General features: G+C 43.6%; 1 protein-coding gene across 1 annotated transcript in view; it reads right to left on the reverse strand.

Annotated features, from left to right (window-relative positions):
* Window positions 1-18,015, reverse strand: part of GALNT17 (polypeptide N-acetylgalactosaminyltransferase 17) — a 223,823-nt gene that overhangs the window by 163,284 nt on the left and 42,524 nt on the right. The window contains exon 2 of the mRNA XM_032993700.2: window positions 2,738-2,921. Within this exon, the coding sequence (XP_032849591.1) occupies window positions 2,738-2,921 (184 nt within the window). The remainder of the gene's footprint in view (window positions 1-2,737; window positions 2,922-18,015) is intronic.

Below are 18,015 nucleotides of genomic sequence, written 5' to 3' on the forward strand. Positions count from 1 at the left end.
GGTAGACTTTCTACCTTCCAGACTAGTCAAGCAGCCTCAGCTTTTAAGAGAAGAAAATATCTCAAATTAATTGCACATTATAAACAAAACAAAGATGATAATCTGAACTACCAAAAAGAGACACCACAATTCCCCAAATCGAGACAAACAAGATACTCTGCTCCCGCCCCTAGCCCCGGGAAAGACCTTAACATCTCCTAAGAGCCATCCTGTACTCAACATCTCTTACACCATTTCTCCAGGGAAACTCACCTCTATCCTTTTTTCTGCCTCTGGGCAGGGACCCACAGTACCTCCTCGTGGCCAGCACCTGCCTGCAAATCGCTCCGAGCAGGTACACCTGCATCTCTGAACTCTTAGTGATGCTGACCACGAGATGCAGGGAGTCTAAATACAGGAAGATTACGGAACATGCCAAATTTCCCCTAAACTCCCTTTCTTTCCCTTCACTTTGGCCACAGTCACAAAGAGGGGGCAGGAAAAGGAGGTCTGATCCAGCATAGCTCAGCACACAGGAGAGTGGCACTTGACTATGTCAGTATTTTTCATTAAAAAACGAGAAAATTAAAACAAAAGAACACAGGAGCAACAGCCACTGCTAGGAACAGTCGGAGTGTATCAGCATTCCGGATGCTGAACAGCCTTTAGTTGCACCAAATAGGCTTCACTATTATATTTAAAACTAATACATGCTTTGTAATGCTTATCAGCTGGAGGGTTTTCAACAGTTTTTCCCCCACTAATGCTGCAATTTCAAAACCATTTAGGCTAATTTCCTTTGACTTGAATCTATTTTAATCAGAGACCAGGATACTTGACTTAAATGGTTTGTATTAAACCCTTCATAAAATCAGCCACAAATTGCAGGCACAGAACAGCGAATGGATCTTGAAGCCAGAAGTAGAAAAAGCTGAAACTTTTCAAATCCTCCAGCAAACTCAAGCGTATTTCATAACCAGACCAACTGCTCTCTTACAATACCAAGACAACTGATCCCTAAAAGAAAAAAAAAAAAAAAAAGAAAAAGCAATCACCAAAACACACTCCTGAACTTCTTACATAGATAAAAGACACTAAGTTATGCAGTTGCAGTCAGTACCCACAAATTCTCTCCAAAGTATTAGCCCAGGCCCAAAATGATGCATTTTCAATAAATTGCTGTGTCTGCTCTGTCCTCTCCACAACCCTCCCGTGAAATGATGGATAGCGGCACTGAGGAAGAACATAATGCAAACCTAAAAATGTCAGAATTAATCCTTTTCTTCCCGCCAAGATCTGAAAAAACATTACTTCTCAAATTAATTCTCACAAAGTAATGCTGGCTCTGCTAGAAGTCAGAGTTCTGGATGAGAAATGAAATAAGAAGCTCAGACTCAGGTAACTGCTAGAGAAGGTCTCACTTCAAGGATTTGTCATTGTAGTGGGATTTGCATATCGTATAGCCAAAGATGCAATTTGTACCTGCAATTCATTTTGTCCAGACGAACCGTACCAGCAGAATTGGAGGCTGGGCCTCTCCATTCCTTTGGAAACTCATCCAAATATTTCTGTTGTCAGTGGTTGACAGCCTTGGAAACTCTGAGTGGCTGCTTGAAATTCATGCAGCATACAGAGAAGTGAAGGAACAAAAGCTCTCCATGCTCTCACATCTTTAACAATTTGCCAGTACGCTGGAGACATGTAGCTGCATCCCCTTGCTCCATGATTTTCAATGGTTTGCAGATGCCAAGCAATGGCTTTGTCACTGTCCTAATGACACAGGCATTGTACACATATCTTTCAGAATCTAAATCTCTCTCATCTCATTTTTTCATTAAGGATTTCACTCCAGGCCTGGACAAACTGACACTTTCCTATTTGGAGGAACACTTTGCTAGCCATATCTAAAATTAACTTTCATACAGATAAACTTACAGCATGTCTTTTCTCAAACCCTTAACAAAATGATTTGGCATATCATTTAAAGTCTATTCTTCTATGGTGCTTAGCAAGTAAACATCATCATCACCATCATCTTAAAAGGTCATTCTGGAAGAATAGCAGAGGAAGGATATTGTTATCTGATCCACTGGGCTCCCTTCAAAGCTGTCTGCACAGAGGTGTCACTGCTCAGGAGCTGTTACTCTTTCTGACTGACATTTTAAGCCTCTTCTCATGCCCTCCCTCCTGCCACCGCAGTGGCAAAGGGTTAAAGGACTTCTGCACCCTGCCTCACAGCAACCTCTCTGGGCTGCTTCAAAATCAACAGGAGATCTCACAGCCAAGTCCCAGGAGAAGGGCTGTGCTGGGAGGAGCGCGAGGGCAGCCAGAGAGCCCCAGAGGTCTTGCAGTGACATGAAGGGGCTGACAAGGGAGGAGAGAGGGAGAGTCTTTGCACACATTTACAGGGTAATAAACACCAGAGGCCAATAGCTCAGTGAACAGCCCTTTGCTGACGAAAGCAGATGTGAGCTTCTGATCACATTACCACCACCCAAAATCATGTATTGCTTTAGGAAAATAAAAAGCGAGAGGGAGAAGTGAGAAGAAAGTCACCTTTTCCCCCGATAAATCGTCTTTATGAACTATCTCGGTTTCAGCCAAACTACATCAATTGTTCATTACGGAGCGTGGCCCTGCGAATGATAAGGAGGGAAGAGCCAACAGTACCACACGAGAATATGACAGCAACCATCACTCCTGGCTCTCGGATGATACCTACACATGTATACTGCTTCACGAAGCAACTGGTACTTACTTGGTTGGACGATAATCTGGTATGGAACGATCCAGTGAAATTTTCTCACTGAGGTAGGAGTTGTAGCCGTATTTCTCATGTGGTCCCTTTGCTTTCTCCTCCTCCTCAGGGGTCAGGGTGGCTGGAAGCCCACCTTTACCACGTCCACCATAGCCTTCAATGAGACCAAGTGACTTGGACAGACCTTGAGAGAAAAAAAGCCACCGTCATTGTTAAAATTCACCACTGTTATCAAAGAAACAAAAATAATCTGAAAAGCCAGAGTGTTTTGATTTTCTTAAAACATTTCAAACTCTAGTTCTTTGGCCCAATGGTGGAAAGGAAGTGACTCAAGTCTTGAAATTCTCCATGGCTCAGGCACACTGTTCCTGAGAGCTCTGCCACCAGCATTCAACTGATAACCTGTCCCAAGGATCTGTGCATTTATTTAGTTGTTAGGAAGGTTATTTAGGCCTCCTTCCCACTCTCAGAGAGGTAATTACATATAAGGTTATATGTCCCCAGGAGAAGGATAGGTTGAACACAGAGTAAGAATAAAATAGGGTTGGTTAACTGCCAACTGAATGAATTTTTGCTCAGTATGAACAGTGAACAGCATACAAATGTTATGGATTTAAAAACAATTTCCCCTCAAAGCTTTCTTATCTTTTAAAGTATAGCATTCCCAGACCTTTATCAAGTGGAATTATTTATTTATATCTGCATAGCCGAAGGAAATAGGCAAAGTTCAAAACGAGCCGCACAAAAAGAACTATATTGATGATTTGGTGGTGATTGTGGAAAGCCAAGTTTATGGTCATGTTATTATTTATTATACAGGACACCTGGAATTTTAATATTTTTCATTAGCAGACTCACAGTCTTTTTTTATCAGGAAAAACAACAAAAAAAAAAGATGAATGATTTTCATTTGGTTTGGTTTTTCTGTTTTTTTTTTTTTGTTTTGTTTTTTTTTAAATAAAGACACCAGGGTATATTCACTTTTGGTTTAATGTCTGAGCCCTGACTCTGAGAGCAGAGCAGACTGTCATCACCACTGATGCTCCTGAAGGGACAATAACCTTGAGATTATGCACAGGGCTTCATGATGAGTGTAGTTCAGCTCCCAAACCCACCATGGATTTCCACTGACCTGGACAAAACACTCTGCATCCCCATCTACAAAACACGGATTTAAACAATTTTTTTCTCAAAAAGTAGTATTGTGAGGCAGTAAGAAAATCACCTATGAATGTAAATCACAGTTGGATAGAAATTATTATTATTCCTTCTGACAAGGAACCTCTAAACAGCCTTCCCTGCTAGGGAGCATCTGAGAGTTGATGGAGTCCCTCTGACCGCACTGGGCTTGATTAGATTTTATCTGAGGACAATAATAACAAATCAACTGCAAGGAGCAGCTGGCTGTGACATGGGGATGGATTCGATATCCAAGCTGCTTTTTTCCATCTCTAGGCTTGGCAACAGCCAGAGGAGCAAGTCAAGAAAGCTTGGAAAGGTGAAACTTTCTGGCGTGCAGGTCAGCAGATTGCTCCGTGAACTTCCTAACCTGGAACAGCTGGAGGGACAAGGTTCAGTTTGCTTATGAAAAGAAGAGATACCAACTTCATTTCAGACACAGACTCCAACAGGATTTATTAAAAAAATGTTCTCATGAAGAGACAATTCTTCTCAAAATGTCTATTTCTTTTAACAAAACCAGATCTTTCTACTCAGGAACAGTGCATCTAAAGATGCATAAACTTCTTTACAGTACCCTAGATCATGCTTCTTGTTACACCAAAAAGACAAAACAGCTTCCTCAGTTCATCAGCTGGGAGTTTTACCACTATAACAGACACATTCTAACAGAAGTTAAGTTTCTAATTTTAATTCCTTCTTCTTCACCTTCCTTATGAAATGTTTCCAACAAAATCCATAAGAAATTCTTACTGTGTATCAATATGAGTTCTTGGCCTGAAAGACAGAGCTATGAAGTCCTTTCACAGCATGTAGAATGCTCATACTTCTACTATAGGTATCCTCAGGATCTACCAGCTTGCTTTTAAAGCTTGATTTTGATTTTCTTCATTTATTTTAACACATTTCTCATTTTCACAATGCTTTTGCTATTGGTACTTTGAATCCACACACCTGTAGGAAGGTCTGAAGAGAAGTGGGAATTTTCTGAGCTGGGTTAGGGCTGGCAGATGCTCTGTGAATGGATGACCTTGGTGCTGGGCAGTGGAATGTAGGGTTCCCACCAAGTGGGATATCAGAATGACTAACATCACAGCAGCTTGCTCTGTTTAAATCAGGTTTAAAAAAACAAAACAAAAAAAAAACAAAAAAACCCACACAAACAAAAAACCAAACCTCAAGCTTGGGTTATCATCAGTAGGTCATTATTGTTTAAGATAAGACACCCAAAGCAGCTCTTGTCCCAGAGCTCAGCACTTGATTTCAACAGGGAAAGCTTCAACCCTCCAGGGCTAATTTATCCACCACAAGATCTGAATCAGTCTCCAGAGGTGCTTACTTCTGTCTTGACTAAGGTAACTGAGTTCCCAACCACAGCATCTCAGTAAAGTATCTGAAATTAGAGGTGAGGAATCTAGCTCTTAGTGTTCAAAATACCAAAAACTACAGGAAATAGCTATACCAGCCTTTTCCACATTGCTCAGCCTGGTGGACCTGAGCTGGCATTAGCAACAGTAGGAAATGCCCAGAGCATGCGTATCTTTGCCAAGGAATTCAGCTGGCTGCACCAAAACTGCAAGCTGGGTGTACGCTACAGCCAAACCTTCAATCCTCATCCACCAGCGGTGCTGACTGGGGACAGCAGGGTGGGACCCGCTGGACACCACGACACCTTCCTTACATGCCCTTCTGTGGTTTTATTACAGAATAAAGATACACAAGGGAAGGGTGCACACTCCATCCCTCCCAAAATACAGTCAGGACATGGGCAGAGCCAACATAGACCCATCTGTGCCTTCACAACCTCAGCTGATGCAAGGTAGAAGGTTCCACTGGGACAAGGCAAAATGAAGATCCTGATTAAATAAAGCCTCTCTGCTGACTGCAGAGGCACCAGAGAAATGCCCAGACATTACTTTATATTCAGTAGCTTTGACTGACAAGCCTATAATGCCATTAACTGCTTTATTCCAAGACCATCATCATGACAATTAGACACACATACACCCCCAGCATACATTTCTCCCTCCTCGCTAGGTATATTCCCTTATTCCTGCATAAGAACTTCTCAGTCCTTCTACTACTATAAACCCTGCCTCAGTAAGTACAGATAAACCCATGTCACTTAACCAAAGGAATCAATTAAGGTGATCGATTCATACAGGTTGGGCAGGGCACTACAGTGAGAACATCACCCTCTCTTTCACTGGCACCCAGGATAGCAAACACACCCCCAGGGATAGTCACAAAGATGAGTATTCCCAGGTGCAATGTGACAGGGAGGATCTCCGTGTCTGTCTAGGTGCTGGTTAAACATTTCACCCTCCAGTTCAGGCTGTCAGAAGGGTTCAGCCATGCAGCTGAGATGTCACTTTGGTGCACAGCACTCTGAAGCAAGATTCAAGTACTGTTTGGCAAGAGCAATGATTCACATCCAAACAGAAGAGGAAGAAATTTGCTTCCAAATGGCTGAAAAGATGCCTCGGGAGAGGCAGGACTGAAAACAAACAGTTACAGCAGAACCAGCCAATCCATTGATTCATTCACTTTGATTAGCCCCATTTTAGAACTGCACAAAGAAGGGCACATTTCTGCAAGGTTTTTCTGTAACTTCAGAAATTATCTTCAGCCCAGTCAGTTTGGTTCATTAACCTGGGCAGAAACCCAGGGAAAGCTCGTTTTCAGCAGGGAGCTCCCTGGGCTTTGCATTAAGCCACCCTTGGTGCACAGAGACTCCCACATGCTCCCCAGGCCTAAGGGAGAGCAAGCCCAGCAACCCAGCTTCTAGAAAGGACTCTCATGTCCAACTGTGTCTCCTCCTCTCTTTGCTCCCTCCTTCCTCCCACCTGTCTCTCCTGATACCCAAATCGCCTTTTTCAGTCCCCACTTACACCACCATCACTGCAGTGGGGCCCTGACCCACCTCAGGAGCCAAGAGGTTTCTGGAGGTAGCATATACACCTTCTTCCATTTTCTGTTTGCCCTTCACAGCCTGCATAGAAATGCCATTTGGATCTGAAAGAACAATCCATCTCTCAGATCACATTCAAACGGCATAATGCTGCAAATGAAAGATTAAGTGCCTCTGATGATGCAGGAGCAGAAAGGGGACATCACCTGAAGCCACTTGTTGCCCACACACAACTGTCCAGTGCTGGTTTCCAGCACAGCCTTCTGCTGGGGCCTCTTGCTAGCACGTGCCTGTAGCCTCTTCGCACTTTGAAAACCTCCAGCCCTTTGACAAAACCACTTGAAATTGGCCCAGAAGTTACACACAGAGACATAACAAACAAGAAAGAGCAAGAGCATGATCCCATCATCTTTCTTCCTGGTAGAACTGGGCTAAAAAGTAAAGAGCTGGAACTGTTCACAGACCAAATCCTTTATCATTCCGGGCAGGTGCTGAAACAGAAGTGCTGAACCACTGCCAAAAAGTCTCTCCTGATGCCTGCTCCAGCCTATCTATAGCGATAAACAGCACTAATCCCCCACAAAAAAAAAAAAAAAAAGCTTGATCTTTGGAGTGAATTCACTCCCTAGTGAATTTTGCAAGCTCATGAGATGGTAATGGACTGCATCAAGATTAGATGTTCAGTGTAGATCAGAGCTCTGAACAGTTGTGAACTTCACTCATCGTTAAACCACATTCAGCCAACAAGTACCTTAGAAAGTAAAACAGGATTTTTCTTCAGAATCTCCTAAAGCATCTCAACTTTAGGACAAAAGGAGTCTATTGCTCTTATATTGCAGGAATGGAAGGAAAAAAAGACACCACTTAGAGCTGCTAAGATCTGAGCCACTCCTACTGAAAGGGCCAGACATCAGATCCCCTGGGGACTGACAAAGAGTTGGTTTTCTTCAAGATGATATAAAAATTTAATCTCTACAGCAAAATTAATCCCAGACTGAGTACAGTTATAGTAAATATATTATTCTCTCCTTAAACTGGCAATATATTTCATAAGGAGACAGGAGTTTTCTAGGACAGAGAATACCTTTGGTAAAATACAATATAATGTGATACACAGCCTTCATTTATAAAGCATCCAGCCAAACAGGCTCCCCAGGCAGCAGGCATGTTGGAAAACCATTTTGCTACATGTCAGCCTAGATGAAGGAAAACGTTAACCCTACCAATACAAACCTCAGCCGAGGAAACTTGTTTCATTAAGGCAGCTAGGAAAGAGGGAAGGGTATCTGAAATTGAAAGGCATTTCTGAGAAACAGGGGTCCTGAGCCTTAACACTGGGGGTGGAGGAGGGAAAAGAACAGGAGGAAATTATATAGGAAAGATTTTTGGAAAAGCAACATTTTAGTTGTGTCCTTCCTTATTTGTTTATGTCATCCTGCTGCGTGAGTTACTGAGTACGTATAGCTTAGATTGAAAGGCACATTCCTATAGGAAAGAGAAATGTAAAGCCCTCCTCCTCAAGAGGAAATAAAATACTGAAACTGTACTGAAAAATAAGGGAAGCATAAAGAGAAAATTAAAGTAGATAGTTTGAAAAGTACAGCTCTTATTGAGCTAAGAACCATAGATCTTCCAGCCCAAATAGCTCTCCTAGGGATGTGTGATTCTGGCCTCACTTCAACCAGATTTTAAGGCTAACAAGAAATTTCTGACTCGGGGGAAAAAAAAGCAAAAATGATGAAGTAAATGGTCTAATATGTGCCATGTGTTACACTGCAGATATTGCCTCTGCATGACCTCTCAGTGAAGACGGAAAGAGAAGATACAACAGATAGGCTTTTAGGGGTATTTTATGAGAAACTAGAATAGATACCAAAAGGCAAAATGTCATAGGTAATGCCAGAAATTCTGGAAAACTGCTGAAGTTTTTAGTCTTGTCCTGATGATCACTGCAAAAACAGACTATGAAAGGGAGGACTCATTAATGATAAGGGTAATTGGGGGACTAACAGGAACCAATTTTCCTCTGCAGCTCTGGTAGAACCTAAGACCTGGGATTTCCTCTTTCCTGCAGTAGTTTTTACACAATTTTTACCCAGTCCTTCCTCTGACCTTTTGTTTATTAGACTAAATAACGCAAGTTCCTCTGACTGTAGGTTACACATGCGTAACACGCAACCGTGCGCTGTCAAGTCTAGAGAGTACCAAATACAATTGGCTCTGTCACCTTCCTTTGCTCTCGCTGCCTCACCAAAGTACCCTTATACTTTTGCAAAGGAAACCAAAAGTACTACTAAAGGGATTAGATGGTAAGAGAACACTTTATGGGGGGGGGGGGGAAGAATAAATAAATAAAATGAGCTTAAATACTATAATTCCGTGGAAAAATATCAGTATTCCCCTGAATTCTATATAACTTTATTTAGTGTAGATGCGCGGTATGGTTTTTCCAGGGCTGACCACTTATCAAAAGCCAGTACAGCCCCAAAATCAGATGCTGCAGCAGGCTTCCAACAAATCCCCCTTCCTAAAGGATCAATGCTATCGCCGTCCATTTGGACAGTACTTTCCCAGTGATCCATCTTTCAGTATACCTGAACATCTCCTTCAGCTGCAAGGATCTGACAGAGCTGTTTGGTGTCCTTTGCCATGCAAATCATTTGTTGGCTTACTGTAGAGATAAACAGAAACATAATGACTGGCGAAAGGTGGTTTCAAGAAAATTTCAAACCTCTGGCTTCATGCTGAATGACAAATGTGGAAAAAAAAGCAGCAGATGAATGCTGCTGGGCCCATGCTTAGCGAACAGAGACTTTAGCCACACATAGCCAAACTGAAAATATAGTATATTTCACCTGTAATCCAACATATTTAATCTCTCAAAAAGTTCCTGCGTATGTAAAAAAATTTGAATAATTCCCACTAAAATGAATTTTTCCAACAGACCATTAAGATTTCACTGAAATAATTGTGACAGGTAAGTGTGTGAGAATCGTACACATTTTCCTGTAGCCCAGCCAGGCAAGGAGCAAAACAGACTGCCGAGGATAGGCACAGCTCCTCATTATTAAATATATTTAAGGATAGATTACATGAACATCTGTATCAAGAATGATTTAAGCACAGCTGCACTTACATCATTATGGAAACAGTCAGACAACGTTTCTTCCCACCTCGCACTCTATGAAAAGGATGGGGGAAGAGAGCAGTCAAACTGCACAGAGTTTGAAGTCTCATTTGAAATGTTTTAACAGAAATATACACATATATATGTACATACATACACATATCCAGAATTGAAGTTTTCTTATCTATATGGAAATGGAAACACAGAGAAATTACCTTCAGAGCCAGAGGGAAGATCAGCACAGGTTGCAAGGAGAATACAGTCAATCAGAAGAATTTCAAAGCCAGCCTTGCCCTGTTTAGGCCATTACACTACCAAGTTCTGGTTCCAAATGGTAATTTCCTGATCAAGATTTGCCTCGGGCACAAAGTAACAGAAATCCTTCAACTGGCTGAGGCTGTTTAGTTCAGAATAATGATTTAGTTGATTCTAAAACCCGGAACTAGTAGAAGAGCTTGGACATAGATCTATGCTCCCCGAAAGTCTGAAGATATTAGCATCTACCATTGTGCTTCACATTTTCAAAGTAACTTGTTGAAAAAAAGGCAGAACTTAGCAACAGAATTAGTTTAGAGTCAGAAAACCGTAGGCTAGGAAAAGCTCTTTGCAGCTCTGCAGGGAGAACGGGCAGTGCTTCGATGGGAGTCTTATGCATAGATATCTTGTTCAGATACAAAAGACAAGACTGAAGGTGATTTATATCCCAGGGAAAACCCCCTGACATGTGTGAAGCATTCCTGGCAATTTAATTAGAGCAATGCTCTTCCCAAGCGTGAGCTGCCATAACCGCCCCAGGAGATGACCTGCTGCTGGGAGCTCCCCCTTTCAAATGAGGAATTCAAATCAAGAGGCCAATTGCTTACAGTTGGTTAAAGGTTTGTCTCAAAATGACCAATTACACCCTGTGGCCCTCAGTGTGGTCTATGGTTTCCAATGGATACGGCTTCCCCGTGTGCTCCCCCCCTTCACCTCGTGCCCCACTGCGCAGGGTGCTCAGCAGCTGGTGTCTGTACCCCAAAGCATCCCTGCATCAGCTGTGGGAAAAGGGACTCCTGTGACTGGTATGCAGTTTACAGTGCTTTTGGGGATGAAATATGCTGAAATAAGCCACATCGTTACATCAGCAGGTGCAAGATACATACGTTGTAAGAAAGGATATATATTTTGTAGGCGAGGCATTGATATATTTGAGGCAGCTGCCAAGTAATGGAGTGACATATGCAGCACCAGCAGCTGACTCGCAGTTCCAGATAACAGACTTGGATCTGCGAGGAGGGATGGATGAAGTGTATTTGCAGAAAAGGTAAAGAAAAGAATGTGTTGTAGCAGTCTCACTTGCTCATGATGACACAAATACAAATTTATACCTCTGACTAACATATGGGACCGTCATATTCTGGAATATCTCTGTTATTTACTGAAGAGAAGCAGGGAAAGCAGGCAAAAGGTAGTAGATCACAATGTGTAACAAAAGGGAAAATCAGGGTCAAAAACATCACTAAGATCATTCACTGAGACAGCTGACTCCAGGCACGCCACATCCATGTTCAAGACGTTGAAGAACTCCAGAGAGCTCACTTTATTAAGCCCTGCCTAAGGCCTGCTTTCAAGGATTCAATCTTACCGGGATGAAGGCACAATCCCTTCCTCAGGAACACAAAGTAACATGTTTCCATGAAGTGTTTAGAACGGTCTACAGCAATTTTCTCACTGTTATTTTAAATTGGCATCAGCCATCACAAAGAACCAGCCATGCCTAGGCAGCAATAAAAAAGAAAAGAATACTCTCAGAAAAGGGAGGGAAATGTCTACAGAAGAGCGCCCAGCGTGACCAGATACAAGTAATTAGGCCTAATTAGAGAGAGAAGAGATTCCCACTGTAGAAGAACAAGTCTTCTCCAGCGCAGCATTCCAGGACACACAGCTTCATTCGGAGGCCATACAACTAGATCTGTATGGCTTAAACCCACCTTCTCGGTAAGGCACTCTAGCATCAGCAATCTGGGTTCAATTTCTTTCCAGGACCCTTTATCTAAACTGTTGGTGACTCACGTGGCTGCAGACAAGATGCTCCACAGGCTTCTCCCTCCAAGCCTATTTTGCCTTTTCCCCCTCTTAAGACCAGACTAGTACCACATGAGTGGGGCTGGTTGCTCCACTATCAGCCATAAATCTGGGAATTACCTGCTGAGGCTCCAGGACGAGAGGGGGACTCCAGGCACATAACTGCTCCTACGGATGCTCTGTGAGAGGTGAATGCTCTGTACAGGAGGAGCAAGATACCACAGCTTCTCTTCATATTGACAGCAGTGAGGTTATAGAGCAACACTAAAAGCTTTGTCCAGCAATACATCTGCTATGAGTTAACATACAGCTATCTACAAACTGATGAAATATCATACGAAGAGTCTGTATTAGGAGCCTACCAATGCAATATAACATAAACCGTGGCAGGACTTCGCATTAAAAACCTGATACTGTTCCAGTAACTTCAAAGATCAATTTAGGGTGCATCACCATTCAAGAGACAGACAAGGTCCCTGATCCATGCACCTAATGGTGTATTGATTCAGCAAACCTGTAAATGCTAGTTTTGCACTTGATGGACTTTGCTGAAGCACCTAAGCTATTCCCATACACACCGACTGACTCGCTGCCCTTCGGATAGCTTGGGACACATGAGCTTGAATGAGAAAGGCCAAGGGTAAAAGCGATCTTGCATATTTATGCTGGTCAGCCATGAGCCCGCTTGGGTGATGAATTAGGCAATTGTCTGCAGCTTTATTTTTAGAAGGTAGATTGCAATTCAAGCAAGTACAAGCTATCTTGCTTTCCTATTTGAGCTGCCTGGAAATCAGTCTGGCATGACACACGCCTACGTGCAAGACCTGCTCAGAGGTCATCAGAGAAGATGGCAAGAGCAGCTCTTTTGTCCAGATAAATTATTGATGTCCCATCACTGGAAGTGTTCAGGGTCAGGTTGGATGGGGCTTTGAGCAACCGTTGGAACTAGATGATCTTTAGAAGTCCCTCCCAACCCAAACCATTCTATGATTCTGTGATTCTGCACTGAGGTCTCCCCATCTATTTTGAGACCAAATCCAAGCATGAGAAAGCACAAAGGAAAAGAAGTATGCATTGCTCATTATAACCTCTTCTGTAGTACAGGCAGTTTAAGAAGTTCCCAAACTCTTTCGCCCTATGCAGCAAAACATCACCCCTCTCATTTCTGCTGATGCAATGATTTGTGGGGCCATTCTGCAAACTATTCAACCCCAGGTAGTCACTCCTACCAGCCACCATCAGAAACCCACCCTCAAACGAACCTTTGCTTGACTCCACATTGCTGCTTTTATGCTCTAGTGTAAAATATAACTTCTTTGGGTAATGAAGTCCATTTCCACCCCCATCACAACCCTTTTGCATCCAGGCAGAACTTCTGCTTGGGCACACTGGAGAGGTGCCAAGCCTCAGTGCCAGCAAAGGACCATGAAGCCAAAGGTGGGGAAACAAGAATTTCTTAAATCCACGTTGCACCCAGAGAAACTGTAACTAGAGTTACATCCACAGCAGGAGAGGACTGTCCTGGGTAATCGCAGCAGAGCCACAGGAACTAGTATGGAAACAGGAAGAGAACAGAACCCAAAAAACTCACAAGCTAACATTTTCTAAACCCCATTTAAAGGTTAAAAATAATATTTTGCACTTTTATTTTCACAAGGAATCTGTTATTTCTAGATCACGTTTCTATAACAGGCTGTTAGTGTTTGTGGTTTCTTTTAATGAATGTTCTTGTTCTCCTTTTTGTAAAACACTTCCTCTCTCTATAGCTTACCCTGTTGGAAAGGAGGAAAAAAGTTGCCATTTGGCAAGAAAGGAAATGAAGAAACATAACATTTTAGCACAGACATCATAAACACAAAGCCAGCTATTGTATTTGGGGATTTTTAGGTTACACATTCAGCACACAAACTGTGTCAACCCCACACACAGGGCATCTTCTCTGTAGAGCCACTGGGAGCCAGGAAACAGGAAAGGGAACAGAAATGGAGACAGTCACCAAACTGTGGTACCAGGTCAGGCTATAAAACCTTACAGAAGTTGATGAGGCCAACCAAGGATCTCCCTCCTCCTCCCCTAGTTCCCACTCCCGGAGACTGGGGAAAGGAGGCAAGCATTGGTGCTATTGTTAACCCATGGCCCCAAGCAGAGTACCGCGTAACTGAGACAACACACCAGAAAGCTGGGAATCAGTGGACAAAAAAAGGTATGTGGGACTGTACCCTGAGAAGTACTACTTTTCAGAGGGGTCCTCAGTGTGCTTCCAAGTTTTTCTACAGGGGCCCTTTGATCCATATTAGCCCTCCCTGGGCTACACCTAAATCTGCTCACTGACCTATTCTTTAAAGATGTAGTGGTTTGAGCCCAGAGGCCATCTGAGCACCACACAGCTGCTCACTCACCCTTTTCCCCTCAGGAATGGGAAGGACTAAATAAAGAAAAATACCCCCTGTAATCAAGATAAAGACAGGGAAGTATCACTCACCCATTATGGTCAGAGGCAAAAGCCAGACTCATTAGGGGAAGAAAAAAGACATCCATAACACAGTTCAACAGTGAGAAGCACCACATCTTAATAATGCCTTCCACCCACCCCTCCCTTCTTCCTGGGCTCAGGTTTGCTCCTGATTTCTGTATTTCCTCCCACCCCAGCAGCACAGAGGGCAGGGAATGGGGGTTACTGTCAGTCCTGCTGCTCCTTCCTCCTCAGGGGGAAGACCCCTCACAGTCTTCCCCTGCTTCAGCATGGGATCCCTCTCATGGGAGATAGTCCTCCACAAATTTTCTCTGGTGTCAGTCCTTCCCCTGGGATGCATTCTTCCCGAGTTGCTCCAAGGTGGGTCCCTCCCACGTGTTGCAGTCCTTTCGGTGCTGAACTACAACAGCGGGGGCTGCTTCTTCCCACAAAGTCCCGGCCTTCTTCAGGCACAGCCACCTGCGTTGGCGTGGGCTCTTCCAGGGGCTGCAGGGGGCTCTCTGCACTGGTGGACCATCCCCCCTTCCTCATCCTTCCTTACACTGACCTTAGTGTTCACATAGGTGTCCTCCTCACAACTCCAACTCCTCCTCCCACGTTCCCCTCCTCAGATATGTTCTCGCAGAGGCGCAGTCACCGTCACTAACTGGCTCAGCCCTGTCCAGGGATGGGTCTGACTTGGAGCCAGGGGAGCTTCCAGAAATTTCTCACAGGGGCCACCGCTGTAGCCCCCTCCCCTGCTACCAAAAACCCCACCACAAAAGACCAGCATATTTGAGAAGAGATGACACTGCCCACAGTGGGCCTTCCCAAAAGAAGAATGAATGTCTTGAAGCCAATATGTAATTATTATGTTAACATAGCTGCATAAAGAGAAATTTAAAGTGTGTATCTTCAGCAAGTGTGCATATGCTTCTTCGCGCTAATTGCATTTTACTGAGCTGTGAACTTACTACTTACTTTTTAAGGTCAAAAAAAAAAGTCTGTTTTACAGGGGTTTGCTTCGTGCATTTGATTTCTTTTATAACACTTGTTCCGGCTGTGCTCAGCAACTGAGCCAGGCTGTTGTTGGTTTACTGGTGTGCATTCAGGGCTCTCAGACATACAGGACGCCCCAGAGAGCGCTTTTGCTCTTCAAATTTCTTCCCATCTGTTTGTGTTTTGCAAATAGGCCATAGGGGTGACACACCATGACTTGCAACATCTAAGGACAGAAATAAAGGCGCTAATCTGGTCATCAGAGAGAAATATTCTCCACTGCGCTGCCTTTATTCTTGTACGTATCTGCATTCTCCAAACACACCCACTATTAATGGATCCAAGGTGGTTATGTAATATACGTATTATTGTAATGAACACAAGAGCACAATAGATACCTCTTATAGAAAAACCTGGAATTGCTATAGTATGTCTTAGTTTCTATATGGTAAAGGCAGAGCTTTGTTTAAGTTCAAGTACTTTGCTACCAAACCCAAGTTACTGAACCCAGTAAAACTGTTCAAGTGCTTAAGTTAAGCATAAGCTTAAATGTTTTAGCCAGACAGGGGTCTCAAGGAAGGAGAACTGGAGCTTGCTCTCGACCATTAGTGCAAATTTATGAATGGTTATGCTGTACAGCATTGGGAACAATTCCTAAGAGGCCACAGATCTGTGACTATTTAACTCTGTGTTTCTATAGAGAGCTTCTGACTAAGTGCTAAGTGCTTTAAAAACATAATTAATGCTCAAAGCACTCCTGAGAGGGAGCTAAATATATGGCTCTGATTTTAAGCTACCTGAAGTAGCACTGTCCTTGTTCTTTTTGTAGAAGACTTGGTACAACAGGGCACACGGTACAACAGGGTCTTGATCCTACTCTATTTGATGCTCTAAGAGAAAGCATACCTCACTCCTTTTCTAGATGGTCAAACACAGAAAATAATTTGTCCAAGATGGCTTAGCCAGAAAAGATCAGTGGTTAGAGACAGAATCAAGAGTTCTTATGAAATCAAAGAGCTTAATACCTCCAGAACAACCTGCCATAGCAGGGTGATTTCCTCCAGAGGCCCTTCCTCTTGAGTGACCAGCACCAAATGATGGGTAACATCTAAGCACTGACTGCAATGGCAGCTGTTCTTTGATCATCTCACTCCAAGAGCCAACCCCTGGGTTGCATGGCTGATTTTGAAGGACCAGATCAATCCATCGGGCCAGCATCAACCAATACAATGCTTGACAGGATTCCATATTTTGCAGAAGTGGGAAGTTGGTAGTCTTTATCTGAGAGCAATGTGTTCAATTAAAATGATGACAAGAAGCTCCAGAAGTGGAGTGAGCACTGAGGTGTGCGGTGTCTCCCTAGGCCAGCCTCCACAAGCCTCCTGCCCTGCAGGAGCGATTCCTCACACATTCCAGGGATGTGTCCAGCGCCACCAGTGTCGGGACAGTGCACACTTGCCATTTTGCTTTCTGGTCCCCAAGTGAAAAATAAGAGGTCTCACAAAAATGTGGCCTTTGACAAACCTCCTCTCTGGGAAGAACTGCTCTGTGTTTGCCATACGGAGCCGCAACTTCACAGGCAGATGCAATTCTCATCCCCATTTTGCCTACCACCCCCCTTTTCTTCTGTCTTTCCATCTAACCTTCACCTTCTTTCATCCCTTAAAGTTCCTGCTGATCAGGGCAGTCTCCCTTCTATACCACATCCCTTGAACGCTTCAGCTCTTGTCCCCCACCAACCACCTCCTGCCCCCGGAACCGCACACCCCCTGCCAAGTCACAGCTGGAACCTGCCCTGCAGGAGCCAAGATCAGGCCAGAGACTCCCCCCCAGATTCTCATGAATATAAATTCATTCACCCCTAAAAACTGTGCTGATGAATAAACCCTGTAGCTCCTCAGCACACAGGAAGCGACTGTTCTTTTTGTCAATATTTCCAATTTAGGAAAAAAAAAAAATTTAAACGCCTTGCCATTCCTTGTTCTAGACATGCAGGGAGAAAGACATATTGTTAAGGCTATATTTTAATTAATCGCCAAGTTCATCATCTTAAGCAATTTGGGAAGTATCTTGCAATTGCTCAAACAGTGTGTTCTATCTTTCTCTTGCTCTTCCACCTATCTAGGGAGAAATGCAATTAACACCCACCTCACAAAGCCTGCCCTCTTCACCCTTAAACAGATTAAAGGATCTAAGGGGGGGAAAAAAGTTGTTGTCCAATACCCAGGGTCACCAACCTCATTTAGCTGCTCCTTGACTTTCCAGGTCAGGTTTACCGGGGAATCAGATTCCCGGTGGAAAATGCAGCTGCAGAGGACATCAAGCTGCCAAATCCTGAGTCCCACCCCTCCACTGCTCCAGCAGGTCCTGGAGATGCTGTGGAAAAGATGCCCTAGAAAGATGCTCTTTCTCAGAAACGGAGGGTATGGCTTACAATCCCCAAAATGATTACAAATCCAGTACTTACAGCAGAGAATGAAAACCAGACCTCACTGGGAGCTCAGGGTAGACACAAAGGGAGCTGAGCACCTAAACTGGGGGCACCT

The sequence above is a fragment of the Tyto alba genome, unplaced genomic scaffold (genome assembly GCF_018691265.1).
Source record: "Tyto alba isolate M040663 unplaced genomic scaffold, T.alba_DEE_v4.0 Super-Scaffold_19, whole genome shotgun sequence".
NCBI classification, from domain to species: domain Eukaryota; kingdom Metazoa; phylum Chordata; class Aves; order Strigiformes; family Tytonidae; genus Tyto; species Tyto alba.